Raw genomic sequence first — 26681 nt, forward strand, 5'->3', positions numbered from 1 at the left:
TCTCACTTAAGCAAATCAAGCCATCAGTTTAGATTAGCGCATTATGCTTAACACCACAAAGGAGAGAGCTTCTATACAAAATTTACATACAAAAGAAGGAGATCAACTCTTCTCCTTCCTCCTCCTTGGCTTGTTCTTGTCATTTCCAAAACGCGAGGCGAGAGATCTTCTGCGGCAAGCACATCAGCGGCGACGAGAAATTCGTGCTTGAGTCCATGGAGGGCGAGGAGGAGGAGGAGGAACCCGCTGCCACCACGGACGAGGAAGACGAAGACGACGAACTCCCCTGTGAATTCCTCCTCCAAAACTTGAGGACGTGCAAGCTCTCCTCCTCGGTGTGGCGCTGCACCGCGATCCGGGACGCGAATCCCTTGCTCTGCATTATCCGGCAGATCTCTCCCGGATTGTTGGCGGTGAGCGTGACCAGGTAGAAGCAGCCCCGGCTGGAGATGATCCCGTCCACCACGCCCAAGAGCCGGTCGATCACCACCCTGCCTCGATCACCCCCGGCCCAAGTCCCTGTGATCCCCGGAGCTCCAACTTCGTCCTCGGGTGTGGGGACGTATGGAGGATTGAAAACCAGCAGGTCTACGCTGCCGGCCAGCCGCCTCTCGAGGCCCGAGACGAGATCGGTGCGCACGACGTCCGCCGAGACGCCGTGCGCCTTGAGCGTCTCGAGCGTCGTCTCGGTGGCGGCCTGGTTGATATCTGTGGCAACGTATTGGGACGACTCAACTTCGTCGCGCAGCATCAAAGCCAGGGAGGAAATCACGTACCCACTGCCACAGCCAATCTCCATGCACAGCTTGGGCTGGAGCTCCGCAAGGTGGGAGCGGTCGGCGAGGAGGGCGTCCACCAGCGCGAAGGAGTCGTCGCAGGGCTCGTAGACGTCGGCGTGGCGGGCGACGAGGCGGATGTCGGCAGATTTTCTTCGCGGCGAGAGGACCTGGAGGAACGAGCACGAATCCGATGAGACAAAGCACGTAGAAAACTCGAGCCTGACTCTGAAAGAAAGAGAAGACAATGCAAGACTCTAGATGCTCGCTCGGGAAAATGCGAAGGAAAGAAATCGTTTGAGAAGGAGAAGGAATGCCAGAGATCCAAAGGGAAAGAGCTCACAAGAAAATGCGAAAAACAACCAAACTGGAGGGGAGAGAATTACGTTGTTGGCGCTGTAGGTGTGGCGGAGCTGCTCGCGTAGCGACGGCGCCACACTGTCCATGCTCAGGACGCAATCCATGCTCCGCTTGTGAAAGAGCTGCTTGCGCGAGGGCGAAACCTCAGCTGCTGCTGGCATCAATCACAGATTCGTCAAACGCACGCGGCAGAGCCAAAATCTCACCCATGATTGATTTCTTCACGCGACGCGCCCGGGGAGAAAAGATCCGCAGATCAATCGCTCGCTCGCTCCGCTCGCTCTCGCTAAGACCTAAACGCAGAGCCCTAAAATCGTAAAACCGGGGATAAGGAGGAATCGTGCTCCTCTTTGCGGCAGGTGTTCGCCTGTGCCGAGGCGATCCGCGATCGTCTTTCAGGGAAGAAGCTTCCTCGAAAAAGACCTTTTGAAAAGGGCAAAACGAACAAAGGAATCTAGGGCTCCTCAAAACATTTTTTAGGGTTCTTCGCTCGCGCTGCTCGAAGAAGCTCCAAATTCGCGGGCTCTTCCAGCCACATTCCTCCGGCATCGCTTCTCAGGCACTCCGCCAGCAGCAGCTCACCGCCGTAGGCCATCCCGGGCAAGAGCAAGCAAGCGACGAGCCCAGATCTCACGGCCTGGTAGACTGCAAATTTGCTGCCGCCGCTCTCGCGCTGGATCATCGCCCACAGGCACTCGACGATCGCGCCTGCGAGATCATCCTCGCCCGGATCGTCACGATCCACACCCGCGCGCGCACTGCTCCTCCTCGCGAGCAGCCGCGTGAGCTGCCGGACGCCGTCGACGAAGACGATCCTCTGGAGCAGCCCTGGCTCAACGGCCAGGTTCTGGATCAACTTCACGAGGTTGTACCGCGCAGCCTCTCCCTGATCTTCGCGCGACAGTAGCTCCACCACCCCCTTTAGATTCCGGCTGTGAGGCCCCGCGACTAGCATCCTCCCCCCTCTCGAGCAGCAGGAGATTTGGACGAGACGATTGCTCGCCCAGGCCGCGTCCTCCATCGCCCCGGCGGTGATAGTTTCCATCAGCTCCTGGATAGCGGCGATAAGATTTCCTCCCTCGTCCTGGCGCTCGAGCGCCACCTTCAAATTCTCGCTAGCTTCACTCTCGCTGCGATCGATGAGGCCGAAGCTATAGCATCGCCCAAGCTCCACAATCGCGTTCGTGTAGTCCTTGGCGGCCGATTCTCGGTAGAGACACATCGCTTGCACGGCATTGGCTTGGATCCCTCCTCCTCCACGCTCGTAGATCATTCCTAGCCGCCACAACGCCTCTGGATCGCCCAACAACGCCGCCATCCTATACCACGTCCGGGCTTCCAAGAACTTGTGCTCGCTTCCTCTCCAGTCCGCCATGAGATCGCCCATCCCGACCTGGATCTTGATCTTCGTGGCTTCAGAAAGAGCGCTAGAGTCTTGGATCCATTCCCTAAGTGCTCCGAGTGGAATCGTGCGCTGTTCAACCGCATTGCGCAGTAGCCAATTCTCTCCCAAGTAGTAGACCAGCGCCTCTAGCTCGTCGGCAGAGAGATCGGCAAGGAAAGATCCGCCAGTGTTCTTGGTGTTCTTGGTAATCCTGCTTCGCGTCTCGAGGCCCCGGATCATCCCCAGAAAGTCGCAAATCTCCGAGAACTCGGGGCGCATTCGATCCTCTTCATGGCGGCACCTAGAGAGAAATTCAGCAATGTAGTCTGGAATTCCGCCTAGTCCATCGTCGCCACCCAAGATCTCGTAGCATACTATCGCGAAGTCGCGAATGTCGGCTTCCCTGGAGTACAAACTTCCACCGTTCTGATCGAAAACCATCCTCTTTCCCGAGCCTGTTCTTGAGGAAGTTCTTGCGATCCTGGACAGGATCTTCGCGAGCCCGAAATCCGAGAGCTTGACGATGAAATCTCCAGCGCGAGAGAAGCTCACGAGAGCGTTCCTCGTCTTGAGGTTCGTGTGAATGATCCTGAGATCGTGCAAGCACCTCATCCCCCGGGCGATCTGGAGCATAATATCCAGCGATTGATCCAGGGAGAAGGGCCCCGGCTGTGAATCCTCACCTCGAGCTCGATCCCTCGCCTTCCCCGCGATCACGGCCGAGAGATTTGTGCTCATCAGCTCCATCACCAGCGAGCAGCCCTGGTCTCCCCGCGGCGCGATCCCCAGGACGCGCACCAGATTGGGATGGATTGCGTGGAAGAGCGGCGCAGCATTGCTTCCCAGATCGACCGGCAGCACCTTCTCCGCGAAGCTCTGCCGCAGCCATCGTGTTTGAAAAACCCTAATGCCCTGACTTTGGCCGATGGTTTTCCCGCGCTGGAGCTCCGCGGGATTGATCCTGTATGCTCCGGCCATCTCGCGCGGATCGAGCCGAGCGATGAGCGTTTGCGCCATCTGATGGAGCTGCTTGTTCTTCTCTCGATCTATCGTCTTGCACAAGGCCTTGGATTTCTGGAGGACTTCTAGCCGATCGCGCCGCGACAGCTCCTCCAGCGATGATGCTCGCAGGCTGCCCAGAGTCTCCTCCATGTAACCAAGAAGGACCCCCTCGTCGGGTAGAATGCGAGCGAGCGCCAGGGATTTGCACAGATCTTCCACCGCGACTTCGAATTCCTGCTGGTTTTCTTCCTTGAGCAGGGCCTTCTCCAGCCAGTGCGCCCTGGATCTGCCGCAGGAGGAGACGAGCTCGAGGCACTTGATCACGGCTGCCTTCACGATGGTTTGGAATCCTCCATAGCTCTGTTCTTCCACGAACCCTTCCACGAAACAAGCGAGGAATTTGCACTGCCAAATCGTGATCTCCGAATTCTCGGCCGCAGACGCTATCCGCTCTACCAGATCCGCCAGCGGCCGCTGCTGATCGATTGAAAAATCTTGCGAATCCGCGGCATCGAAGCAGCTGCTACTGCTAGAAGAGATATCTCTCCTGGAATCCAAAGACATGGCGGAAAAAACTCCTCACCTTCGAAACTCGCGATAGACCTCAAAGAATCCCTGTTGAGGCGGCGGACTGTGCCCCTCATCGATCGATCCGGCGCGTGGAATGCCGGCGGTCTTGGATCTTTCCCTGGACGCATCCGAGAGAGAGCTCGCCGATCGCCTCAGAAGCGCCAAGAACACCGCGCAATGTCAGCTCCTCCATGCCCAGATCCTCGCGAGCCGGCGCCACCGTGACAGCCTCTTCCTCGCGAATGCGCTCATCCAGATCTACGGCAGATGTAACGAGGCCGGAGAATCAAAGCGCGTCTTCGATGGAATGGAACGCCATTGCTTCCTCACCTGGAAGCTCCTCCTCCAGGCATATGCCTTAAAGGGGCATCTGGAAGATGCCAAGCGAACATTCGAAGCCATGCCCGAGAGAGATGCCGTGTGCCACAACATCATGATCACGGCCTATGGAAGAGCCGGCCAGCTGGAGCGCGCCAAGCGTATGTTTGACACGTCGGTGGAGTGGAGCATCGTGACGTGGAATGCCCTACTGGCAGCATATACCGAGAACCGGCATTTTGACCAGGCGGTGGAAATATACCGGATTATGCCCGCCGTGAGCATCGTCTCCGCGAACACGATGATGCATGGCTATGCCCTAGAGGGCCGGATCGAGGACGCTGCCGCGATCTTTGATCGAATGCCGGAGATCAGCATGGTTTCGTGGACGGAGCTCCTCGCACTCCATGCCCAGAGGGGAAATTTGCGGCGGGCGAGGAAGATCTTTGCACAGGTGCCCGAGTTGAATGTAGTGATGGCCACGGCGATGATCCAGGCGTGCGCGCAAAGCGGGGAATTGCGGCGAGCAGTGGCGATCTTTGAGAGGATGGGCGAGAGGAATCTTGTGGCGTGGACGGCGATGGTGTGCGCATTCGTCCAGGGCGGGGATTTGGCGTCGGCGAAAGCGCTGTTCGATTCAATGCCGGAGCACGACACCGCCTCGTGCAATGCGATGCTCCAGGCGCTAGTTTCCCTGGGATTTCTCGAGGAATGCAAGGGAATGTTTGATTCCATGGTCGATCGAAACGAAATCTCGTGGGCAGTGATGCTCGAGGCGTATGCCCAGACAGGGGATCTCCAGCAGGCGAAGCAACTCTTCGATTCCATGCCCGATCAAACGCTAGTGGCACGGACCGCGATAATGGGTCTCTTTGCAGAGAAGGGACACTTGCGCCTGGCAAAGAAGATCTTTGACACGATGTTCTTGCGGGACACGATCGCTTGGAATGCTATGGTAGCTGCAAATGCCCGGAGCGGGCATGCTACCGCATCGCTGGATCTCTTCCACCGCATGGCCGTGGAGGGCTATAACCGCGAGGAGCTCGCGTTCGTCAGCGTTCTTGCGTCGTGCGCGCAAATGGGCGCGCTGGAGCGCGCTCGGGGCTACTTTGTGTCGATGGAATTCGACCACGGTCAAGCGCCTGAGCTGGAGCACTACTCGTGCATTGTGGATGTGCTCGCGAGGCTGGGCTACCTCCGCCAGGCGCGAGAGCTCCTCTCCACCATGCCCTTCGTGCCCAACGATTCGAGTTACAAGGCGGTGCTCAGCGCTTGCCGGATCCAACATAACGTCCGCCACGCGTCTGGGATCCTGCGCGAGTGCCACACCAACCACTGGGACACGGCGGCGCCGCTCGTCCTCTTCTCCAACGCCGCCAGGAGCGATTAACCGATCCATTGCCAAGCTTCTCCTTTACTGCTTGACAACGGGAATGGAGGCCATCGCTGCCGCGGCTTTCTCGTCGGAATAGTCGAGATCTTCGATCTCTCCACTCAGAAACTTCTCGTACGAGGCGAGATCAAAGTGGCCGTGGCCGCACAGTGCCAAGACAATCACTTTGGCCTCGCCACTCTCTCGGCATCGCTCCGCTTCACGGATCGTAGCAGCGATCGCGTGAGTTGGCTCAGGTGCTGGAATTATTCCTTCGCTTCGAGCAAATTGTAGAGCTCCTGGACATACCAGTCTTTAGCCGGGAATACCAGTAAAAGAGCGATTTTTCTACCTTGGAAGCATTCTTTCTGCGGTATAGCTATGGCCTCCATGAGCTTAAGATTGTAGAGGTGTGATATCAGCGGTGCCATTCCATGGTACCTCAATCCTCCTGAGAAACTAGAAAGTTACAAAAGTTGGTAAACGCGAAACTTACCAGCATGGATGGGATCTGGAATAAAGTCGTGCCCGAGCGTATGCATCTTCATCAGGGGCGTAAACCCGGCAGTGTCACCATAGTCGTAAGCGTACACTCCTCTTGTGAGTGATGGACAAGCCGCCGGCTCGACTGCTCGGATCACCGGATTCATCTTCCCTGCGAACTTCTCCCGCAGAAACGGGAAAGCCAAGCCTCCAAAGTTCGATCCGCCGCCGGTGCAACCGATGAGTATGTCCACGTCGGTCTCTCCGGCTTTGGCCAGCTGAAGCAAGCATTCCTCGCCGATCACCGTCTGGTGGAGAAGGACGTGATTGAGGACGCTCCCCAGTGCGTAGTGCGTGTTCGAGTCTTGGACAGCAACTTCCACGGCTTCAGAGATGGCAAGGCCCAGGCTTCCCGGACAGTTCGGATCCTCGGCTAGCATTTTGCGGCCCGTGGCTGTAATAGCCGAGGGGGAGGGGTAAACTTTCGCTCCCCACGTCTCCATCATCGTCTTCCTGTGTGGCTTCTGGTCGTAAGATGCACGAACCTGCCATACCTGCAACAAAACTATATAGCTTCTTTCTCACTACGAACTTCAAGTGGTTATACCTCGCAGTCGAGATTGAAGATTGAGCAAGCAAAAGCCAGAGCGCTTCCCCACTGTCCAGCACCAGTTTCAGTGGTGAGACGCTTGATTCCTTCCTTGGCATTGTAAAACGCCTGTGGGACGGCCGTGTTCGGCTTGTGTGATCCCGCTGGACTCACACCCTCGTACTTGTAGTATATCCTTGCAGGAGTTTCTAGCAACCGTTCTAGTCGCTTGGCCCTGGCATGCATAACAGTACAACTAAGCGATGAAGAAAAGGCTTCAAAAAAACTCAAACCTGAAGAGAGGCGTTGGCCTCCACAGCTTGTACACCGCGAGGACCTCGTCTGGAATGCCAATGTAGCGATCGCTGGACATCTCCTGGCGAATAAGTTCTTGGGGAAATAAAGCCCCCATGCCCTCTGCTTTCAACGGCTCCAAGCTTCTAGGATCCAGAGGAGGCGGCGGCGGCTGCGGCAAATCTGCGGTAATGTTGTACCATTTTGCTGGAAGATCCTTCTCATCCAGACTAACCTTTGTGTTGCTGCCACACCTTCTAACCGATAACAGCCTTCTCGTAGCAGGAACATCATACAGCCGGAGCCGGAGAACTCTATGGTGCATCGACGCAGCCGTGAGGTTAAACATCAGAAGGGCGTAAAAAACTGGTAAAAAAGTACCAAGACTTTCATAAAATGAAAACAAGAGTTTACCTGCACTGTAATCTGAAAGAAATAAGAATATAATATGAGGTAAAATTGCCACTATGGAGATCTTTAAGATTTCATTGTCGGCGACCTTCGAGCGTGCCTCCTGTTAAAACTCGTTCTGATTTGCAGCGTGGAGGTGGCCGAGCAAAAAAATTTGAAACGAAGGATTCTTTGGGAGCTCTTCGGGACGTGCCGACCTTCAAAGAGATAAAATAAGAATTAAGAATCACCATATGATAAAAGAAAAACATCTATATACAAAAAGCCATCCTTGCATGATCTTCCAAGGGCTTCCATCATCCGTGGTTCTGTGTCACAAACTGTCACTTAAATCGGGAAGCAATCAATATAGCTGTCCAGATCCATGTGTTTATCCAGGATTGCATGTAGGCGTAGAAGTCTTGGCATTCTCCTTCTAGAGCTGTGTGATGCCGACAAATATGAAGTCCATAATTGCAAGTGCCTTGTGAATTTCCCCTCCAAAGAGAGGATCTGCCACATTAACGAGTGTGTAGCCGGTCTGTCCGTCCATATGGATAATGATACGTTGGCTAACGTAAGCTCTCAGCAATGCAGTGGTTATTTCCAGGGGCCTCTTGTCTATGGCCTCGGAAACTGCTGGCACCGTCTTTTCTCCATCAGGGAGGAGAGGATCCCCTGTCCATTTGCCATCTCTTGGAGATGGGTGGCGGGTCTTGTGCCCATTCTTCATGTTGTCGTGGGGGAGAACGAAAAGGGGTGCGATACCTCCATGTAGTTGGAGAGTAGTTCAAGTGGTGTGTAAGCGGCTCAGAGAGTGGAGCTGAATAGACTGTTCCTCGGTCGAGAGCCTGTTCGTTAGCAAAAGGTCCACATCTCGTGAGGTGGGGTAAGATGGTATCTGTTGCAGTCCTACAGGAGGGCGTATGGGATATGAATGAGGGGCTGCAGCTGGCCCAAATGGTTCCTCCTGGGCCTACCTTGTGTCTTGCCAGATTGCAAATCCTGCTGGTGCTGTGACTAAATGCTGTGGGAGTTGGGGCTGATCTCCGGGCAACAATCCATTCTAGTGCTTGTGTTGATATGGTCATTAATAGAATATGAACTTGCAGGAAAAAAAACTCTAAATTAGATTATGTGAATGAGATTATATATTACTACAAATCATCTATTGAAGAAAAGGTGATTTTATGTGTTTCAACCTTTGTCTCTAATGACTTTAGTTTCATATTTAACTTGACTAAACCTCAATGAGAAAAGTTTATAAGAGAACATAGTAATAATTCCCATAGAGGTTTACTTTTATCTAGCAGCATGGTAACAATTAATAAAGTAATATCAATTCTGCCAACTCAAAATGTAACTTTATTCACAAGCCCAAATATAAGCATATGCAAATAATATATTTTCATTTCATGAGCCAAGCAAAAGCTTATACAATATAGTATATGCCAAAACCCATATGCATGCAAAACCATAAAAATATATCATGTATTGATTTTACCCTATACCATATGGTGAATTGGATTGTTCCACTAGTTAGTATGGTATAAATGTAGAATAAAACAAGATGAACAATGTCTCCAAGTTAGTCACTATACCCAATTTACCTATCATACATTTAAAGCCCAAAATAAACCCTTAGTTTTGGCTTTACCCTAATCCCAAGAGTTAAGCAAAATATAAAATGGTGCTATATTGTGAATTTTGTTTCAAGATTGTGTTCAACACTTACATTTCATAAATAACAAATCTAGACACTTTTCATAAATAGCTAATAAGAGTGAAATGCAATTAACATACAAGGCATGATAGCAAAGGTTTTAGCAGATATAGTACACTATCATATAGCAATAAGTGTCTAATATACAAGGGTTTTTATTAAGCTTATGCAAAACATAGCAAAAGAGAACTAACAAACACTAAATATATTTAACTAAATAGACATTTAAGAAAAAAAATTTATGTTCATCTAAATGCTAAACATGAATAAAACAAATTAATAAAGGGAACTAGCAATATCGATTTATTACAAAAGGAGCAAAAGGGTGAGTATTCTTGCAACTGTCATAGAACAAAAAGAATCTTTTACTTTGTGTGTTTCAATAGTCGTTTAATGCCTAATACCTCTTCAGATAGTGCCACATCTGCACACGAAAGAGTAAACCATAGATCCCCAAACTCAAGCCCTAGTGGCCGCTACTTTTTATCTTTGACTATTTAAAAGAATTTATTGATAATTAACTTTTGATACCCACAAACACATCTGTGACAAATAATTGTAGTAAAGGATGAAACTTTTAAGGATAACATTGAATATTTTTCAATATTAAGAAAACTAAATAAAAAATAAAGAATGATAAAAGTTATATTTTCAACAGGATGTTTAGAATAAGATAAAAGCTTCTCTTTTAAATTAATTATAGAAACTTTAAAATGATTTTATAAGAAAAATACTGATAAACATAGACAAATAATTTTAGTTATTGCTTTACTTGGTAATTTAGCATTTAATACAAATGAAACAATGATATATTCAACAATTTCATTTTTACCATAAGTCAAAAGAGAGAGAGTAATTTTAGCAAATGAAATTTTTCATAATATATACAAAAAAAATTAATATCTAATAATATTTGATACAATATATAATTAAAAGATGTGGGGTTTTATTTGAGATGATAACATAAGAGGAAAAATTAATACCTATTTGAAATAGTCTAGAAATTTTGGAACCACTTTAATAAGAACCATCTCAACTACCTAGCAAAAGGCACAATTTTTTATGCTCAAGAAGAAGAGAATTGTCAAAAAAATTAGGCTTTTTCTTTTTAATTTTTTTAATATTTTTTCTAGTTTGCTCTTTTTAATAACAAAAAATCTCTATTTTTTCTAGTTGAAAGAGAAAGCTAGAATTTGATACACCCTTCAAATTTATAGCTTGAGCACCATGACATTTGCATAATGGCTAAAAAGGTTATTAAGAGTCTTATCAAGTAATTTGTAATTTGTACTCTGAACAATCCACTTTCACACCCAACTTACTAGTTATTCATTCTAGTGTCATTAACATAATGAGCCATTGAGCAAGAACAATACCATGATAATTAAATTTTAGTTTGGTGAGTCTACTTATGAGCCTGGATGAAGTTTTGACACCTTTATAACACCAAACTCTATGATACACACTAAAAATAACGAGGAAAACCTTTTACCACAGTATTTTACTTAAAATCTTATGGCATTCAGTTGGCTATTGCTCTTAACAATCTCAAAAATCAAGTTTTATTTATACAGGTTAGTAAAATAAATCACAACCATTAAAAATTGAAACCTTGGACATTGAAAAAAAAAGAGAATATACCAACTAAAATGGATTTAAAATTCAAGTTGCAAGTATCACTTGCAAATAAATTTCCATAGTTATGAGCTTGCTCACTCCCCAAGAATCCTCACTTCCTTAAATCAAACTTAAATTCCCAATTATTAATCCCATGATAATCACAGTCATCCTTTTTACCCAAACCTTATTGAAACAAGCTGCCCAGAATGAAGAAAACTCTTTAGAACAAACATAGTCTAATTAAAAATCTTATTGTTGATTCTGTGTTGCTTACTCTTTAACAATGCTCCTTTCAAGTTGCCATAAGAATGCTACTCCATCTTTGAAACATGGGGCAAACAGCTAGATTAGATTATCAAACCTAGTTACTTTTCTTAAGAGTTATTCGCATGTATCTTTGTCTTGAGTAAAAGCCAAAGACAAAGATCATAGAACTCATAGAACTCATTCCCTTGATCGTCATGGAACTCATTTTGATTTTTGTGCGAACTCTAAGTTTCATATGCCAAGCATACTTCCATTCCTTAAAGGGAATTTGACAGTTCACAGATCAACTTATTTCAAGAGTTTGTGCACTAATCTCAACGGAGTGGAAGTCCCCTGCCACTGGGTCTTGGTGCCAGTTGTTTGTGTCATCTGTTTAAAAAAACAAAACCGTTTAAAACTGGTCGCAAATTGAAGTGTCACCTTCAATCTTCTGTAGAGACCGATACTGAAGTCGTACGCTTTCATTGTTATCGAGAGTTTTCACCAGATACCTGCAAGGCACAGACACCTCTATTCAGATGCCTAAGCAAAAGAGACACTAACCATCCATTTAAGCACTGTGTCGTAATAATCGCTTGCTTGCCAACAAACCTCTCTGGGGTTCTCTTATTTCCCTGAAAAACACGGAGTAATATACTACGGAAAACAAAACAAGTACCAAACCTTGATCAAGACTTTGTCACTAACAACATAAGGAAACTGGACGCCCTTCGGACGTCCGGCATCCACGGATTGATCGCCATCCTGTAGAAGAAGCGTCAAATGCCAGCTACAAACTCCATAAAAAAGCCTTACAGGATCTTTACCGGATCTCTTCTCCGCTTCGCTGCTGTTCCTTTGGGCACGACCCCAGACTTCGGAAAACCTCTGTCATGCCTGAAAGCCAGCACAGCCGCTCGCAATGCTGCACACAAAAATACCTTGAAAGAAAATCACGAGAGAGTTGTTTTGCATCTTATACCCAAGTTTATGGATCCATCTGCAATACGAGTAGGCACTTGGCAAATCTGGCACAAGCTCTGCGGAGGAAAAGAACTGACTCAAGCCTGAAAATAGATAAGCTTACTCACAGTTTCTTGTATCTTTTGAATACCCCCGGATCCAAACGTGTGACCGCAGGGAAATATAACGGCATCGTCCATTAGCTCGCCCCTGGAGGATCACTAGAAGGTAAGACACCAAGAAAGAAAAATCAAACACCATAAAACTTACGAGAATGGATCCGAAAGTATTTGCTTGAGCGATTGCTCGGCGGTTTGCAGGATCTCGTTCTGGTGGTGTCCTCGAATGCAGCTCCCACCGGTGAGCAGCGACGTGTAGTAATTGTTTAGAGCGTCACCTCCATCTTTGGTGGAGGCACCATTGTTGCTGATCCCAGCCGCATTGGCGGCCGGCGTGGACTGGCTAACACTAGCGCTACCGTGAGAGAAAGAATTCAAAAAGAGGAAAGAATTGGCACTGGCAGCGGCAGCCGCCCCCGGCGTGCCCGATATTTCTTTCGATCTCTCCATTTTCTGCGAGCTAATGGCGGCTAACCTTGCCTGGAGCTGGGGCATGCGCCGGTGATTGCTGCTACCGGTGGCGGCGGATTCGTAAGCTGCGGCGGCCGCGGCAACGGCGGCGCCACGCCTGGGGTGCTGATCGACCAGCTCCTCCTCCTCCTCCTCGTAATCATCGGATCCATCAGACGCCCCGCCGCTCTCGCCTACGCTCATGCTTCCCCCTTGCGCTCGTAAACCCTAAGTTTACATCTCTCCACACGCATGGGGCGCCTCGCCATGCCCCATCTGGATATTCCATTCCGGAAGAGCCACTTTAATACCCCTTTTCTCCCATTTTCCAGTCCTGGTTGGTCAAACATGGATCATAGTATATGCTAGGATATTCACATTTGCTTACTTTTCACTTAAACATGTTTATAATTTTAGTTTAAACCACTTACTTTGTCCAGCCCTAAAAGTTTTCCGCAAATGCCGTTGGATTTAGGGCAGTTCGAGCATACTTTCAAACCCTAAAAATCCTGGCAAGATTTGCAGGGGCTTTGCATTTGTCCACACAAGACCAGCTGTGACCGCCCTGGAACGGCATTTAAGACTGTCTTCTCATCATCTGCGCTTTGGTGTGCTTGGCTTGGCTTCCTCGCTTGAATGAAAACAAGAAAACCAACCCCAGAAGAGGCGACTTCAAAGAATAGGGAGTGGGAGTTCGGCCATTAAACACACATCTCTTTCCTCCATCCCTTCGCGCGGTCTCTTTCCTCAATTTGATCCATCCCTCTCTCAAAATCAGTGATTTCTACTTGCTTTTCTTTTTGTTCTTCGTGGCGGATTCCATGGAAGTGCCCACCAGATGGACGGCCCAGATGTCCAGAATCCAGCGGCTCATTGACTTTGTTTTGTTTCTTGTTCGATAGTGTTTGACGGATAGTATCGCGTGAGACCGTCGGAGGAGACACACGAGAGAGATTCATGACCTTCAGATAAGCATCAATCGAATTATATATATCTCTCTCTCTCGCTTTACTTTTTTCTTTCTGGAAAGAACAATGTTGTCAACGCGTTTAGCTTTTTTCTTTGGAGGCTTGCGTGAGCAAAGTCTTGCCTTGCGGAATGGGGCGATTTGATTGATTGTGATTTTGGAGTGGTGATCCACTAGAAAGATCCTAAGAGCAACACACACACTTCTCGCTCGTCTCTTCGACTACTTAAAAGTTGACCGTGGAAGAGAAGAATCTGCGAAACCACACTAAAACGCACAGTGCCAGTGGCCTCCATCATTCTGGGAGGATTCCCTGGAGATTAGTCATAATCCTTGTCATTGCTTTTACAGCAATTTGGATCCAAAGCATGGATCCTAAGATTATTGTGGATGCTCTCCCCCAAAGTTTATAAGCAAGTGCTTCTATGCAACCTTCCCACTCACAAGCTATAGTGAAAAAGCGAATAATTTAAAGAGACCACCAATGAATCATGGTCTCCCTGCCGGCCATTCCCGGCCGGGAAGGGGGCCGTAAGAATTCCGGACCAGAATGCTGGTGAGAAAACTACGTGGGGGTAAATTTCCCAGTAAAGCTCCCAAAGGAGAATAAAAATTAAGTAAAGGGAAATTTTACAGCGCTCTTCATTGTAGTGAACGAGGAAGAGAAGAGAGCGAGGGACGAGAGGCTAGGTCAAGGCGCGATAGCGAGTGCTTGCGCGAGCAAGGAGAGCGCGCGCGAGGCAGCAGGGGCAAGGAAGCGGCGGGGCTATGGCTGGCTGCTAGCGGCGCCACGAGGAACGAGTAAGCATTTCCATGGATCTAGTGCCCCGGGGGCCGCGCCCGTCGTCTTCGCGCCATCCATCCACATTCCAGGGCGGAATTCCTTGCTCCAGATCCCGCTTGGGTCCGCCGGCATTGGGCTTCGATCGCAGCGCTGCCCGCGGCAAGCAATCGGGCGTGACGATGTAGAACAGGGTTAGAACTCCGGGTTATTCGTGATCACTCTTCCTCTTCCTTTCTTTTCCTCCTCCCTTCTCGAAGATGCTACATAGTGGTGGTTCTTGGGCATCCTCTCAACATGTTGCTTCGATCTAGAAGGCCGGCCGTGTGGATCGACTGCTACCAGCTTCTTTGGCATTGGCAGGAGATTGTAAACTCTTGGAGGCGCTGCTACTACTATGCGATTCTGCTAATAAGCATGGGAGCTCTTTGCTCGAAGGGGATAGGAATATCATCGAGGCGGCGCTCCTCGTCGCTGGCCAGGGATCTCAATGCCCGCCAGCGCTCGCGAGAACAGGTGGTTTCTTACGTTGCCGACTCCGGGGAGCTCCGGATGGAGAGCAGCGACCTGGAAGAGGCCGATTCCTTGGAGAAGATGAAGCTGGGTTATAAGTTGGCGCAGGAACGGACGCTGGAGAGCACGAATTCTTTCGAGAGGATGAAGCTGTCGAGAGTGCTGTCCAGCAAAGCGAAGTCTGCCCGAACGAAGACGACGACGGTGGCCAAGAAGGGAGCTGCAAAGGTACGTTTTGTCTCGAATTGTTGCTTCTCTAAGAGAACATAAATCCAGGTGTCTGAAGTGGGACTGCTTTTGGGAAGAGCTGGAACTGCAAGCCTGGGAAAAGCCGTGGAGGCGCTTGACACTGTAGGGAGTAGCCTAACGACGATAGGCAGTGGTTTTGGAGGTGGTGTTGCTCCAAAGGGCAGCAAGATTGGAATTCTAGCGTTTGAAGTTGCCAACACCATCGTTCGAGGCTTCAGCTTGATGCACTCTTTGTCCGACGAAGACGTGAAAGTCCTCAAGGAAGAGATACTGCCTTCGGAAGGCGTGCAAAGGCTGATCTCCAGGGACATGGACGAGTTGTGGAGGATTGCGGCAGCGGATAAAAGGTACAAAAGAACCTCTATAGTCTCTTGTTTTGCTAAAGTTTTGAGAAGCTTTCGTTGTTTGCAGGAACGATTTGAAGGTGTTTACGAGAGAGGTGGTACGTTTCGGTAACCACTGCCGTGATCCTAGATGGCATCAGCTTTGCCGAATTTTTGACAAGTATGTATGTGAGTGCACAGAACGTTCCAAGTTTACTTTTTTTTTTCTCCTCTTTCTTAAGGCTGGGATCAGAAGTAACTATACCCCGCCAATCGAAAGAGATTGCAGAAGCTGAGATGGAACATCTCATGATTATGGCACAACAAACAGCCGTGAGTGGTCTCCGCCTTTTCCTTTGTTTTCAGTTCCTTACACGAAAGCTTCTCTCAGGAACTTTATCACGAGTTGCATGCTCTAGACAGGTTTCATAATGATCTCAAGCGCAAACTGCAGCAAGAGGAAGAGATGTACAGCAATTCTCAAAGAGGTACCACGCCATTCTTTTGTGTTAAAAAGAAGCTCCATTCAAGCCCGTGTGTTTCTTATCAGGAGAGAGCATTGCCATGCTCAAAGGCGATTTAAAAGCCCAGCAGAAACACGTAAAAAGTCTAAAGAAGAGATCTTTGTGGTCAAAGATTCTCGAGGAGGTACGTAAGCTCTTGTGTCAAGTCTAAAGTGCTTACAAAATCGTCCAGGTAATGGAGAAGCTCGTGGACGTTGTTTATTTTCTACACCAACGGATTCATGACGTGTTTGGACCGGCTGGTTAGTTTTTCGCACTTTCTTTCGAAGAAACACGACTTTGTTGCCCTTTTTTTTATTTGACAGACGAAGATGCAAAGGTTTACGTCAAGGAAGGAATATGTAGGCTTGGTCCTTCGGGCTTGGCACTACACTATGCCAACATCATCAATCAGATTGACAATCTGGTACGAGCAGATCCAAGAATTTTTATTCTTAGCCTTTTTTATTATTGTGTAGGTGTCTCGTCCGAATTCTGTTCCTCCCAACACAAGGGACACATTGTACCAGGGATTGCCACCGAGCATTAAGGCAGCATTAAGGAGTAGACTCCAAATGCCTCGGAAAAACGAAGAGGTGCCTTTTCTTTTTCTCGTACGTTTTCTTCACTCATGCTCCTCATCTTTGCTGTGATTTACAGATGACTATTCCGCAAATAAAAGCTGAGATGGAAAAGATTTTGGACTGGCTGGCACCTGTGGCTCTGAACACCACAAGGTTAATTCATATGGTCAAGCTCGTGTGAACGCTAACCAGCCTCCTCTTTTTTATCAATCTCTAGAGCTCATCACGGATTTGGATGGGTTGGCGAATGGGCAAATTCTGGGTGAGTATTTCGTTGTTAGTTTCTTCTTCGTTTCTCAACTGTTCTTCATCTTCAGGTCCGTTCTAGATCGAAGACTCCCAGGACACACAGAACTGATACGCCTCCAAACACTCCACCACGCCGAGCAATCGACGGCGGAGTTCTACATCCTGGAGCTCATTGTGTGGCTCAACGTCCTGGTGAGCTGCGCAAGGAACAGCATCAACGGACACAGGTCGCCTTTCAAGTCGCCAAACAGGTCCCCGGCGACGAAGAAATCTGACGAGGAGGCTTCCAAAGCAGCAGAAGAAGCTAACGCGGTAGAATCAGCATCGAGAAAGTGTGGCCTCTCGCAGGAAGACCAGGAGATGCTCAAGGACGTTGTCCAAGCCAAGCGGCGAATGCCAGGAATCAGCAAGAGCCAAGAGTTCGACGCGACGAGCAGCAAGCCCAAGCTCTCCAAGAGGCTGAGCTTGAGCAACCGGCTAAGCAAGAGCAACAGCCACTCGCCTAGCGCGGCTCCCACGGCACAGTCGAGCTCTCCCAGGCACGCCAAGCGCCACCACCAGAGCGCCGCTCCTCCGCCGCTCGACCTCGACATCGATCGGATCAACGAGATCGACACTAGCAGCAGCAAGAGGAGTGGGAGCTGAAAAACTCTGGACAAAGCTCTACTGGAAAGTTTGGCGCAAGAGCAAAGTTTCCAACCGGGTTTATATGTGATGTGTTTGCTAGAAACTAAATGAAAGAACCCTAGCTCTCGAGAAGAATGTGGCGCGTCCGCGAGGTCCAAACAACGTTTTCCAGTGACAATTCTCAAAGGTATTTGCTCGCTATCAATTCCACATTCTTGCCAGATTTTCTTTCCATGGCAGCTCGCCTCCAATGGACGCATCCATCTGGGCGAATCTCTCGCTCGATTTCCAGCTCAAGCTTCTCGATCACTTGCCTCTCCGGGCTCTCTTTCGCGCCAAGATGTGGCGCCAGGCCGTGCTCTCACTCTGGGAGACAAAGTTTTACTACGTCCACGGCAACAAGATCGCCAGCCCCGGGGAGAATTGCTGGAGTCCTCTTCCGCTGGATTACCTTCCAAACTACCCGGAAGAGCTCCCCCGGGCCGATGTGTGGCCGGCAGCATCGATGGGCTTGCTCCTGGTGGAAACCAGGCAAGCGCTGATCGTCACCAATCCCCTCACTCGCCGCTGGACTCGACTTCCACGCCTGCTCTGTGACCCGGGCTCGTACACTTGTATCATCAGCTTTCAGGCGTTCCCAGACTCGAGCTTCCGGGTGGTCTGTGCCTCGTCCGAGTGCCTTCACGTCTACACCACCTTGCAGCTCCTCGTGTACCATCATCGCTGTGGTGCGGCGGTAGCAGCGCCCTGGGAGGGGCGGGAAGTGGACATTGGAGATGGCCAGGTGCTCGCATCCAATCCGGAGCTTGGGCTATGCAGCGATGGAAGCAACGTTTTCTTCGTCACCTGGACGAGGTTGGCATCCGCCACGGAGGAGTTCTCGCTCAAGTCTATCAACTTCGTCGGTCGTGGCTCAGTGGCGAGGACTGTGGCGAGATGGAAGAGCCTGCCCCCGGGATTCATGGTCCTTGACAAGTTCGTCTACCTCCCAGTTGTCTGTGGTGGACGAATCCTCCTCCCGTGCATGCAAACGAGCAGCGGTGGCGATAGAGTGATGGTAACCCCGGCTTTGCTGCTTCTGGACGAGAGACTGGAGCAGTGGCAGCCCTTTGTGGCAATGCCGCTGGATGATCTGGGGCTGGTTCCTCGGGAGCTCGTTCCAAGAATGGCGTCGGAGTGGTGTATTCGCGCGCGGGCCTGCGAGGAGGAGGTGGTCCTCAGTCTTCTCGGGCTTGAATTCCAGTGCGTCTACAGGATCTCGAGCCGGACATGGTCGCCACTGCCGCTGGAGGGGGGGAGCATCTGCATTGGCACTATACCCTTCAAGTTCTCGTTGCTTGGCACAGTGCCAGGTTTTGTGCGCTCTGTTCCATTTCTTCTCGTCAGGAACCATTTTGTTTCTCTTTGCAGGTGTCTCGCTGAGGCTAAGATTTGCTGTTCACTAGCAAACTACGATAGACTAGCATTGTAGAGACGTTCAGCTCCTTCACGTAAGTTTCATTTCCTGAAACGGAAACAGTGAGACTCTTTTGGTCGATAGATGGATGATACACGGTTTCCAAAGCTTTATCTTTTCCACCCTCCACATGGTTTATTGTCTCTATCAAGGGAATGGATGGATCTCACCAGGTGACAGCCATCGAGGTGCCAGATCTCAGCTTGGTCCACCACCCAGGGGGTTACTTTCCGTGGCTATGGCTGCTGGAGCTCCAAGCGATGAGCTCCACAGGATCTCTAGCTTCGCCTGGTTCCATCCCACTTATATAAGTGAAAAAGGCTGTACAGACTGCCTGGCTTGCAATTATCGTCACACAGCATTTGTAACAGAGTCCGGTTCATGAAAAGCAGATGAGCAGTCATATATGCACGAAGAGCAAGGAATAAAAGATTGTGTTCAATCTGTGTCTGCGCCTTTTCTTGCACTCGCTCTCCTTGTCGCTGTAAACATCCTCTCATCGTAGCATGGAGACAAGTGCTTGTAGCCAGCAGCAGCTATCCTGTGAAGAAGGTAAGTGGCAGCCGAGAAGCAGTAAATCAGGATCAATGGATATGGCGATTGGTAAGCCTCAAGGTTCAAATGAGAATGTTTTGATTCTCGCTTCTATCAAGTTCTTGTCCGAAACAACCAGCCTCCTCTTTCTGTAGAGCTCATCACGGAATTGGTCACGCCTCCACGCCGAGCAATCGACCACGGAGTTCTACAACCTGGAGATCGTTGTGTGGCTCAACGTCCTAGCGCAAGAAACAGCATCAACGGACAGACGAAGAAATCTGATGAGAAGGCTTCCAAAGCCACAGCAGCAGCAGCAGCAACTAACGCAGTAGAATCAGCATCGACCAAGCCAAGCGGAGGACGTCAGGAATCAGCAAGAGCCAAGAGTTTGACGCGACGAAGCTCTCCCCAGCTAAGCAAGAGCAATAGCGCGGCTCCAAGGCACAGTCGAGCGCCACTTGAGCGCCGCTCCTCCACTGCTGGACCTCGACACCGAGAGAGCGATTTGTTTGCACAGGTGGAATATGCTGGCATCCAACGGCTGGGATCTCCTGATAAACCCCGCAGCGACGGCAGCGATCACAGATATCGATCCCACATTCTTCCCGGATTTTCTTTCCATCACAGCTCTCCTCCAATGGACGCATCCATCTGGGCGAATCTCCCGCGCCATCTCCAGCTCGAGCTTCTCGATAACCTGGTGTCACAGAGGGAGAGCACGGCCTGGCGCCAGGATTAAGGGTTGGAGCCCTCTTCGACTGGATTACCTTCCAAACTTCCCGGAAGAGCTCCTGGACGTGTGTGCGGCGGCGCTTGCTCCTAGTGGAGACCACGCGAGCGCAGCTCATCGTCACCAATCCCCTCACTCGCCGCTGGGCTCGACTGCCACCGCTGGACTCGGCGGATAGATCTTGCGCTTCTATCGCCAGTTTCCAGGCGTTCCCAGACTCGAGCTTGCGGGTGGTCTATGCCTCGGGTACGTCGTTCGCCTTGAACAACTTGAAGCTCCATGCGTACGGTCATCGCTGTGGTGCGGAGGTAGCGGCGGCCTGGGAGAGCTGGGAAGTGGACATTGGAGCTGGCCAGGAGCTGGCAACGTTTCCCAAGCTCGGGTTTTGCAGCGACAAAAGCAACGTTTTTTTCATCACCAGGACGAGTTCAGGGGAGGAGGACTACTCGCTCAAGTCTGTCACCTTCCTTGATCGGGGCTCGAGGGTGAGATGGAAGAGCCTACCGCCGGGATTCTCTGTCAGTGAGAAGCCCACCTTCTTCCCAACCGAGATGCATCCCCTACCGGTTATCTGCGGTCGACGAATCCTCCTCCCGTGCCTGCAAAAGAGCATCTGTGGTGGCGATGGAGGAATGTTGACCCCGGCTTTGCTGCGCCTGGACGAGCGGCTGGAGCACTGGCAGCCCTTTGCAGCAGTGCCGCTGGATGTGATTCCCCGGGAGATCGTAAGGATGGCGTGGGAGCAGTGTATTCGTGCGGTCGCCTGCGAGGACGACGAGGTAGTCCTCGGTCTCCTCGACGTTGGTTTCCAGTGCGTCTACAGAATCTCGAGCCAGACATGGTCGCCACTGCCGCTGCCGGACTCCAAGCAGAGGTCCCTCGGCACTGTACCGTTCAAGTTGTCGTTGTTCCAGGTTTCTGTGTGCCATTCTTTCCATTTCTTCTTGGAAGTATGTTTGCCATTAAACGATAGTTCACTGTTTCCTCGGGAGCCGCTACTTCAGAGAACTAGGAGAGTAGAATTACGGGAATAGAAAAGGATTCTTGGCATGGACTCGCGTCTCCACAGAGTTTGAGCACCTCCTCCTTTCGTTCGCGTGGATCACTGGCTGACTCGTCCATCCCGCGCTGGAGCTCCAGATTCTCTGCTATGTCGCAGTGGCGGAATTCATGGATTAATCGACTAATGGAAGAAGATCTAAACCCCATGGTGTTCGACTTTTGCGAGCTCCCGTAACCTGTGCCAAATCTGTAGAGCTCATCACGGGTTTGGCGTCCTGCGAGAGGCCACATTTTCCCGACACTGGTCTACTTCCTTAGGACGTTGAGCCACACAAAGAGCTCGGAATCATCGATTACTCGGCGTGGTGGAATGTTTGGAGACGTATCAAATTTGTGTGTCCTGGGAGTCGTTGATCTAGAACGGACCAGGTCTGGAGTAGAATTCTTCAATTACTCAACTATTCTAGAATAGTTGAGAAACGAAAAGAAGAAACTGACGACGAAATGCTCAGCGGAGAACGCAATCAGAAAGTTGATCCCTCTGCGACACCAGGTCCTTCTATGGCGGCAAAATCGCGAGCCCGTTGAGGGGTTTGCTCGCTCAGCTGATCGTCACCAATCCCCTTACTCGCTGCTGGACTCGACTTAATGGGCCACAAGATCACGCGCTCCGGGTGGTCTATGCCTCCACTGACGGAGTTATCAACTTGAAGCTCCACGATCCTCGCTAGCGGCGGGCGGGAAGTGGACATTGGAGCTGGCCAGTTGCCCGGCGATGGAAGCAAGTCCTTTTCATCACCAGGACTCGCTCAACTTCCTTGCTCGTGCTCGATGGTGAGGATTCTAGAGGCTGCTGCCGAGTCAGCCCAGGTCACTTGCCACCCATTCGACACGCGCAGTTGTTTGTGGGGGACGAATCGCATGCAAACGAGCGGCGGCGATGGAGGAGTGACGACTCCGGCTTTGCTCTTCCTGGTCGAGAGGCTGCAGCTGTGGCAGCCCTTTGTGGCACTTGGTTCCTCGGAAGATTGTTCCAAGGATTGCAATCGAGCTGGATGTTAGTGCGTCGGCCTGCGAGGATCCTGGCTCTCCTCGAGCTTGAGTTCCAGTATCTCCAGCCGGACATGGTCGCCACTGCCGCCGCTGGAATCCGAGCCGAGCAGTGGGAGCCCAGCTGCCCTTCAAGTTCACGTTGGTCAGCGAAGTGCCAGGTTTGTGTATTTCTTTTCTTCGTGTGAGGAACCACTTCCTTTTTTGTGTTTTTCTTTGCAGGTGAGGCTGCTACAAAAGTGGGAGCCCAGCTGCCCTTCAACTTCACGTTGGTCGGCGAAGTGCCAGGTTTGTGTATTTCTTTCTTTTCTTCGTGTGAGGAACCACTTCCTTTTCTGTGTTTTTCTTTACAGGTATCTCGGTCGAGGCTGCTACAAAACTAAGATCGCTAGCAAAAACTACGATCTACTAGCAGTAGTGTGGAGAACTCCATCACGTAAGTTTTCATATCATGCGAGAAAGAATTCCCCCCCCTCCCCCGCTATAGAAAAAGAGGAGACTCGCGCGTCCAGTCAAGTTTCCTCCAAAGCTTACCCGATCGAGCCTCAATTTGCTCTTCCCAGATTCGTCTTTGAAAAGAGTCTCTCTCTCCACTGATCTCTGTTTTCTACTCGTACAGAAAAAGAGAGAATCTCCATCAATGGATGCGTTACAGTAGATTCTGGGCTTTTGTGGGTCTCATTTCTTTAAGAATTGGCTCTGTTTCCTAAACCCAACCGTAACCCTAAAACAGCGCACAAGCAAAGGTGAACAAGTGGATTTCCTAGCCTCTCTCTAAGTGATAGTGATGGCAAGTGTTGAAGAGGTCAGGAACAGCTACAACTTTGCACAGGCTGGACTAAGCACTTTGGCTGTTGTAGCGTGTAGCGTTATGCCTGGCGAGGGGAAGGCTGGATTCAGAGATGGGCTTGGCAGATTTGTTCGGTACAACAAGGTTGAGGGCTCAGAACAATCACGGAGATCTGATTTCCCATGCGGGCAACAATGGCACCATTGTAGGAGTAAACGTGCATGGACAGAATCCTAACACTGTGCATTGACATAACACTTGGGTTCTTGACAGCTGTTGCGTTCTGGTCCCGCTTTGGAGCAAGTATGAAGCAAGTTCAGCTGATGGCTGCACTTGTTGGCACATTCCAAGCATTACTTCCAAAGGCACTGGGAGAGATCCTACCCCTATCGTCAGTGGAGCAGCAGCTGTTGCATCAGATCCACAATGTTCCTACATTCCCTCCTACCAGTGTGATGTTCATGGAAAGGGAATGATGCGGGATCTGCACGCCAGAGTAATACGAGACACTTTAGGAGGCTTGGCTTTGAATTCTATGATGCTGGAAGGGCTGAGCCAGCTCTACCAATGGATGCTCGAAGAAGACCAGCAGTGCACGTACTTGTTTGGGGTTGACAAGTTTGGTGCTAATGCTCTTGCCAGAATGGTAGCAGAGAGCTTGGCCACGTTAGATTCCAGCCAGAAAGGAAGAACATCAGATTTGGTGGATTGGAGCCTGGGCAAGGTGCAACTCTCCAACAAACCCAACCTCCAATGGTTTAGGAATGCGGCAACTGTGGTTTTGGTTGACAGAGTTGACCTTGATCTTGCTCTTGTCTTTAGTGTTTGGGTTGGATCCTTTCGTGTCATGCCTGGGAGCTATAAGAGGAGTCAGATCACTTCGGCTGGGCAGCAACAGTGTCACACAGTTCGCCGACTTACGGCTTTGGAAGGTCCAGGGCCGAGAAATCCACGATGTTAACGGCCGGAAAACCTCCATACTGGTGGTGAGGCCGAGACGAGACCTGAAGTTCTACTATATGTGGATCGCGCGTTTAAGATCGTCGGTTTGCTCATAGCAGCAGCATTTTGGATGCTCACAGTGTTTGGGATAGTCCATCCTTTAGGTCTGAAGAGAGATTCTGCATGGGGAAGTGTAGGAATATGGGCAGCTTATGTAGTGCTGGTGGGGAATGTAGTAGGAATAGTGTCTTCAGGATTGCCATTGAGGTTGGAGAGCTCATTACCAGGTCAGAGGCGTGATCCTGGGTATGGAATGCTGGGTTATAGCTTAATGCAGTGCCTGGTGGAACTTGCTGTGACCAGTTTGAGGCTTGTGCCTAGGCTGGGTGATTCCAAGTGGTTGGTGAGGTGTTGGTATGTAGTGTTGGAGATTGGCATTTGGGTTGAGTGGTGTGCAGCCAAGAGGAGCTTGCCTACTGGGCCTCAGTCATCAGCACCTATTGCATGGGAGCTCACTGTGCTTCAAGCTGGAGCTCTGGCTAGAGCTGCAATCCTTGCTGCAGTTAGTGGCAAATGGACCAACTAAACTCAATTATTCTATCAAATAATAGAAATAAATAAAAACCATGTACAATATGTTAATGCTAATGTTTGAAAATTACTTTACTTTAAGTAGAACATGTTTTACATTCTGTATTTTTGGTTTGCTTAAGCAAACCTATAGGGGACTAAGATGGTAGTGAATATTTCTAAAATATTCTTGGATATTCTAGGATATTTTACCATTTAACGGTTGTTATTCATTTAGATTAATCTTGTATTTATAATTTATAAATCTAATGGTTGAAATGCAATAAAATTAATCTTGTGTTTATAATTTATAAACATACTTATAACTACATGCAATGAGTAGCAATGTTTTAATTATTGGTCTGCTTAATAGAATATATCTAGAATATGGTTGAATAATCTAAAACATTCTACCATGTATTGTTTATAATTTATAAACTTTCGTAAACACTTCTTAGTATAACACTAAGAAAACTATTCAAATTATACATGTCATAAGTATTTTATAATTTAATTCCTAATACATCAGTTGCATTTTGCAGCGTGTTTTTTTCTCTTATTGCTATATAAGTTGGGGTGAATTCATGCAGCTTTGAAGCTCCATGCCTCCAACAAGCTCACTCACTTGAAGCCTTACATTCGTGAGAAGGTATTGTATGGCGGGAGACATCTTCTTAACCCTCAAACTCCTTGCAGCCAAACGATGCTAGATGTGGAGATGCCGACGTCACCTGGTAGCAATAAACCAAGTTAGAAACAATTCTACAGGTAACCAACCTTTTCTTGCACTCGCTCTCCCTGTTGTAAACATCCTCACCAAATACTTCTTATCGTCGTCCAAGTTGAAGTTTGACTCTGCTCCTCGGCTGCTACAATCTCCCTCCGTCCTTTGTCGCTGTAAAAAAAGAGGAAGGAATAGTAATAGAAAGATTGTTTGCATGTACTTGCACATCCAAGTCAAAGCCCAGTGTTTATGTTATATTTTCCTCCAAAACTCGAAATTTAATCACCGTCTATTGATTGAGCTTCAATTTGCTCTTCCCAACGACTCCTCTTTGAAAAAACTCTCCTTCCTCCACTGATCTTTGTTTTCTAGCCCACTACCCACTCGCATAATAGGGAGGAAGATCTAAGCTCCATCCATGGATATATGTTCCATGTCGATTGATTGATTCTGGGCAATCAATTGGTACCGCCTTGGTGCTTCTGGATCGTGGCTCTCGGCTCAATTCTCCAGGGAGAGGCGACCCACGATCGATTCACTGGTCCAAATATGATTTTCTTGACGCTTCCCAGGGACAAGAGCAATCCATTGGAGCCAGTGAAGAATGTGGTGGCCGGCGTTGACGATGCTAGATAGCATCGTGATCGATCTCGAGGGCGCTCTGCTCAAATCCCCGAGCTGGTTTCAATACTTCATGCTCGTCACGATCGAGGCACGAGTGCTCCTCCTCTTTTTCATTCTTCCCTTCGCATGGATCAGGCTGCCTCGTCCATCCCGCGCTGGAGCTCCAGATTCTCTGCTTCGTGGCGGTGGCCGGATTGAGGGCCTCGGCGGTGGAATCCGTGGGGCGGGCAGTTCTCGCTAAGTTTTTCCTTGAGGATCTAAACCCCGAGACCTTCCGGGTGTTCAAGACTTGCGGGAAGAGAATGGTGGTGACGAGCTTGCCAGCGCTGATGGTGGAGCCTCTGGCGAGCCACTACCTTGGCGCGAGCGCGATTGGATCCAAGCTGGACATCACAAGCAAGGGCTACTGCACTGGATTGATCAAGATGGTCGTTTGCAGCGAGAACAAAGCTCAGCTAGCTCAAAAACACTTCGGTGGGGATCGCGCTCCAATCAGCATTGGGATTGGAAGCGGTAGCGGCACCGATTTCCTGGGCGTTTGCAAGGTATGGATGGCCACTCGATCGATCCATTGAATTCTCTGATCTTTCTTCTCCCTCTCATAGAAATGCCTGGATGCTCGATCCAATCCCTCGCCCCCCTGCGCGACGGTGCCCAAGAAGGACTACATCAAGCCTACACTGTGCCGTTCAAGTTCTCGTTGCTCGGCGGAGTGCCAGGTTTTTGTGCGCCATTCTTTCCATTTCTTCTTGTCATTAACCGTTTTTCTGTGCAGGTGTCTCGGCCGAGGCTGCGGAAGTA

General features: G+C 49.6%; 6 protein-coding genes across 10 annotated transcripts; 3 read left to right on the top strand and 3 right to left on the bottom strand.

Annotated features, from left to right (window-relative positions):
- Positions 1 to 6: 6 nt before the first annotated feature.
- On the bottom strand, positions 7 to 2059 carry LOC9655195. Of its 3 annotated transcripts, none has more exons than XM_024668235.1 (3): positions 1343 to 2059; positions 1163 to 1284; positions 7 to 946 (listed from the first exon to the last, which is right to left on the bottom strand). In XM_024668235.1, the coding sequence occupies exons 1-3, from the start codon at positions 1683 to 1685 to the stop codon at positions 140 to 142; spliced, it is 1272 nt and encodes a 423-aa protein (XP_024524003.1). In that variant the 5' UTR covers positions 1686 to 2059; the 3' UTR covers positions 7 to 139. The 3 variants fall into 3 exon arrangements, with proteins under 3 accessions (XP_024524003.1, XP_002963666.2, XP_024524002.1); XM_002963620.2 differs by having other exon boundaries at positions 1163 to 1290; XM_024668234.1 differs by having other exon boundaries at positions 1163 to 1287; positions 1343 to 2058.
- Positions 2060 to 4186: 2127 nt separating this feature from the next.
- On the top strand, positions 4187 to 5800 carry LOC9655196 (pentatricopeptide repeat-containing protein At4g02750). The gene has a single exon (XM_002963211.2). The coding sequence runs from the start codon at positions 4187 to 4189 to the stop codon at positions 5798 to 5800; it is 1614 nt and encodes a 537-aa protein (XP_002963257.2).
- On the bottom strand, positions 5793 to 7607 carry LOC9643468 (tryptophan synthase beta chain 2). Of its 2 annotated transcripts, XM_024668556.1 has the most exons (6): positions 7384 to 7607; positions 7148 to 7331; positions 6873 to 7089; positions 6279 to 6819; positions 6135 to 6233; positions 5793 to 6081 (listed from the first exon to the last, which is right to left on the bottom strand). In XM_024668556.1, exons 2-6 carry the CDS (start codon positions 7264 to 7266, stop codon positions 5825 to 5827), a joined length of 1233 nt encoding a protein of 410 aa, XP_024524324.1. In that variant the 5' UTR covers positions 7267 to 7331; positions 7384 to 7607; the 3' UTR covers positions 5793 to 5824. The 2 variants fall into 2 exon arrangements, with proteins under 2 accessions (XP_024524324.1, XP_002963667.2); XM_002963621.2 differs by having other exon boundaries at positions 7148 to 7607.
- A 3766-nt stretch (positions 7608 to 11373) lies between these two features.
- On the bottom strand, positions 11374 to 12940 carry LOC9655197. The gene is made up of 8 exons (XM_024668632.1): positions 12361 to 12940; positions 12219 to 12300; positions 12110 to 12167; positions 11955 to 12052; positions 11812 to 11892; positions 11692 to 11762; positions 11569 to 11639; positions 11374 to 11517 (listed from the first exon to the last, which is right to left on the bottom strand). Exons 1-8 carry the CDS (start codon positions 12861 to 12863, stop codon positions 11432 to 11434), a joined length of 1050 nt encoding a protein of 349 aa, XP_024524400.1. The 5' UTR covers positions 12864 to 12940; the 3' UTR covers positions 11374 to 11431.
- Positions 12941 to 14241: 1301 nt separating this feature from the next.
- LOC9655198 lies at positions 14242 to 17587 on the top strand. The gene is made up of 12 exons (XM_002963212.2): positions 14242 to 15148; positions 15197 to 15516; positions 15581 to 15673; positions 15735 to 15825; positions 15884 to 15980; positions 16043 to 16140; positions 16189 to 16258; positions 16322 to 16422; positions 16475 to 16591; positions 16656 to 16732; positions 16797 to 16841; positions 16897 to 17587. The coding sequence occupies exons 1-12, from the start codon at positions 14705 to 14707 to the stop codon at positions 17471 to 17473; spliced, it is 2130 nt and encodes a 709-aa protein (XP_002963258.2). The 5' UTR covers positions 14242 to 14704; the 3' UTR covers positions 17474 to 17587.
- LOC9643469 lies at positions 17580 to 19014 on the top strand. Of its 2 annotated transcripts, XM_024668446.1 has the most exons (3): positions 17580 to 17642; positions 17696 to 18807; positions 18866 to 19014. In XM_024668446.1, the coding sequence occupies exons 1-3, from the start codon at positions 17590 to 17592 to the stop codon at positions 18898 to 18900; spliced, it is 1200 nt and encodes a 399-aa protein (XP_024524214.1). In that variant the 5' UTR covers positions 17580 to 17589; the 3' UTR covers positions 18901 to 19014. The 2 variants fall into 2 exon arrangements, with proteins under 2 accessions (XP_024524214.1, XP_024524213.1); XM_024668445.1 differs by having other exon boundaries at positions 17696 to 19014.
- The last annotated feature ends 7667 nt before the right edge of the window (positions 19015 to 26681 follow it).

The sequence above is a fragment of the Selaginella moellendorffii genome, unplaced genomic scaffold (genome assembly GCF_000143415.4).
Source record: "Selaginella moellendorffii unplaced genomic scaffold, v1.0 SELMOscaffold_3, whole genome shotgun sequence".
NCBI lineage: Eukaryota > Viridiplantae > Streptophyta > Lycopodiopsida > Selaginellales > Selaginellaceae > Selaginella > Selaginella moellendorffii.

Bases quoted from the DNA above. Each gene is read 5' to 3' on its own strand.
- LOC9655195 (XM_002963620.2), bottom strand. From the start codon at position 1,685: ATGCCGGAGGAATGTGGCTGGAAGAGCCCGCGAATTTGGAGCTTCTTC. The intron at 1,291-1,342 runs GTGAGATTTTGG...GATTGATGCCAG, and splicing joins CGTGAAGAAATCAATCATGG to CAGCAGCTGAGGTTTCGCCC. The intron at 947-1,162 runs GTAATTCTCTCC...TCGTTCCTCCAG, and splicing joins ACACCTACAGCGCCAACAAC to GTCCTCTCGCCGCGAAGAAA.
- LOC9655196 (XM_002963211.2), top strand. From the start codon at position 4,187: ATGCCGGCGGTCTTGGATCTTTCCCTGGACGCATCCGAGAGAGAGCTC.
- LOC9643468 (XM_002963621.2), bottom strand. From the start codon at position 7,497: ATGTTTAACCTCACGGCTGCGTCGATGCACCATAGAGTTCTCCGGCTC. The intron at 6,820-6,872 runs GTATAACCACTT...GTTTTGTTGCAG, and splicing joins TCTTCAATCTCGACTGCGAG to GTATGGCAGGTTCGTGCATC. The intron at 6,234-6,278 runs GTAAGTTTCGCG...CTAGTTTCTCAG, and splicing joins TCCAGATCCCATCCATGCTG to GAGGATTGAGGTACCATGGA.
- LOC9655197 (XM_024668632.1), bottom strand. From the start codon at position 12,863: ATGAGCGTAGGCGAGAGCGGCGGGGCGTCTGATGGATCCGATGATTAC. The intron at 12,053-12,109 runs GTATAAGATGCA...TTTTGTGTGCAG, and splicing joins AGATGGATCCATAAACTTGG to CATTGCGAGCGGCTGTGCTG. The intron at 11,893-11,954 runs GTAAAGATCCTG...CTTCTTCTACAG, and splicing joins CGAAGCGGAGAAGAGATCCG to GATGGCGATCAATCCGTGGA.
- LOC9655198 (XM_002963212.2), top strand. From the start codon at position 14,705: ATGTTGCTTCGATCTAGAAGGCCGGCCGTGTGGATCGACTGCTACCAG. The intron at 15,981-16,042 runs GTACCACGCCAT...GTTTCTTATCAG, and splicing joins GTACAGCAATTCTCAAAGAG to GAGAGAGCATTGCCATGCTC. The intron at 16,842-16,896 runs GTGAGTATTTCG...CTTCATCTTCAG, and splicing joins GGCGAATGGGCAAATTCTGG to GTCCGTTCTAGATCGAAGAC.
- LOC9643469 (XM_024668445.1), top strand. From the start codon at position 17,590: ATGTGGCGCGTCCGCGAGGTCCAAACAACGTTTTCCAGTGACAATTCT. The intron at 17,643-17,695 runs GTATTTGCTCGC...TTTCCATGGCAG, and splicing joins TCCAGTGACAATTCTCAAAG to CTCGCCTCCAATGGACGCAT.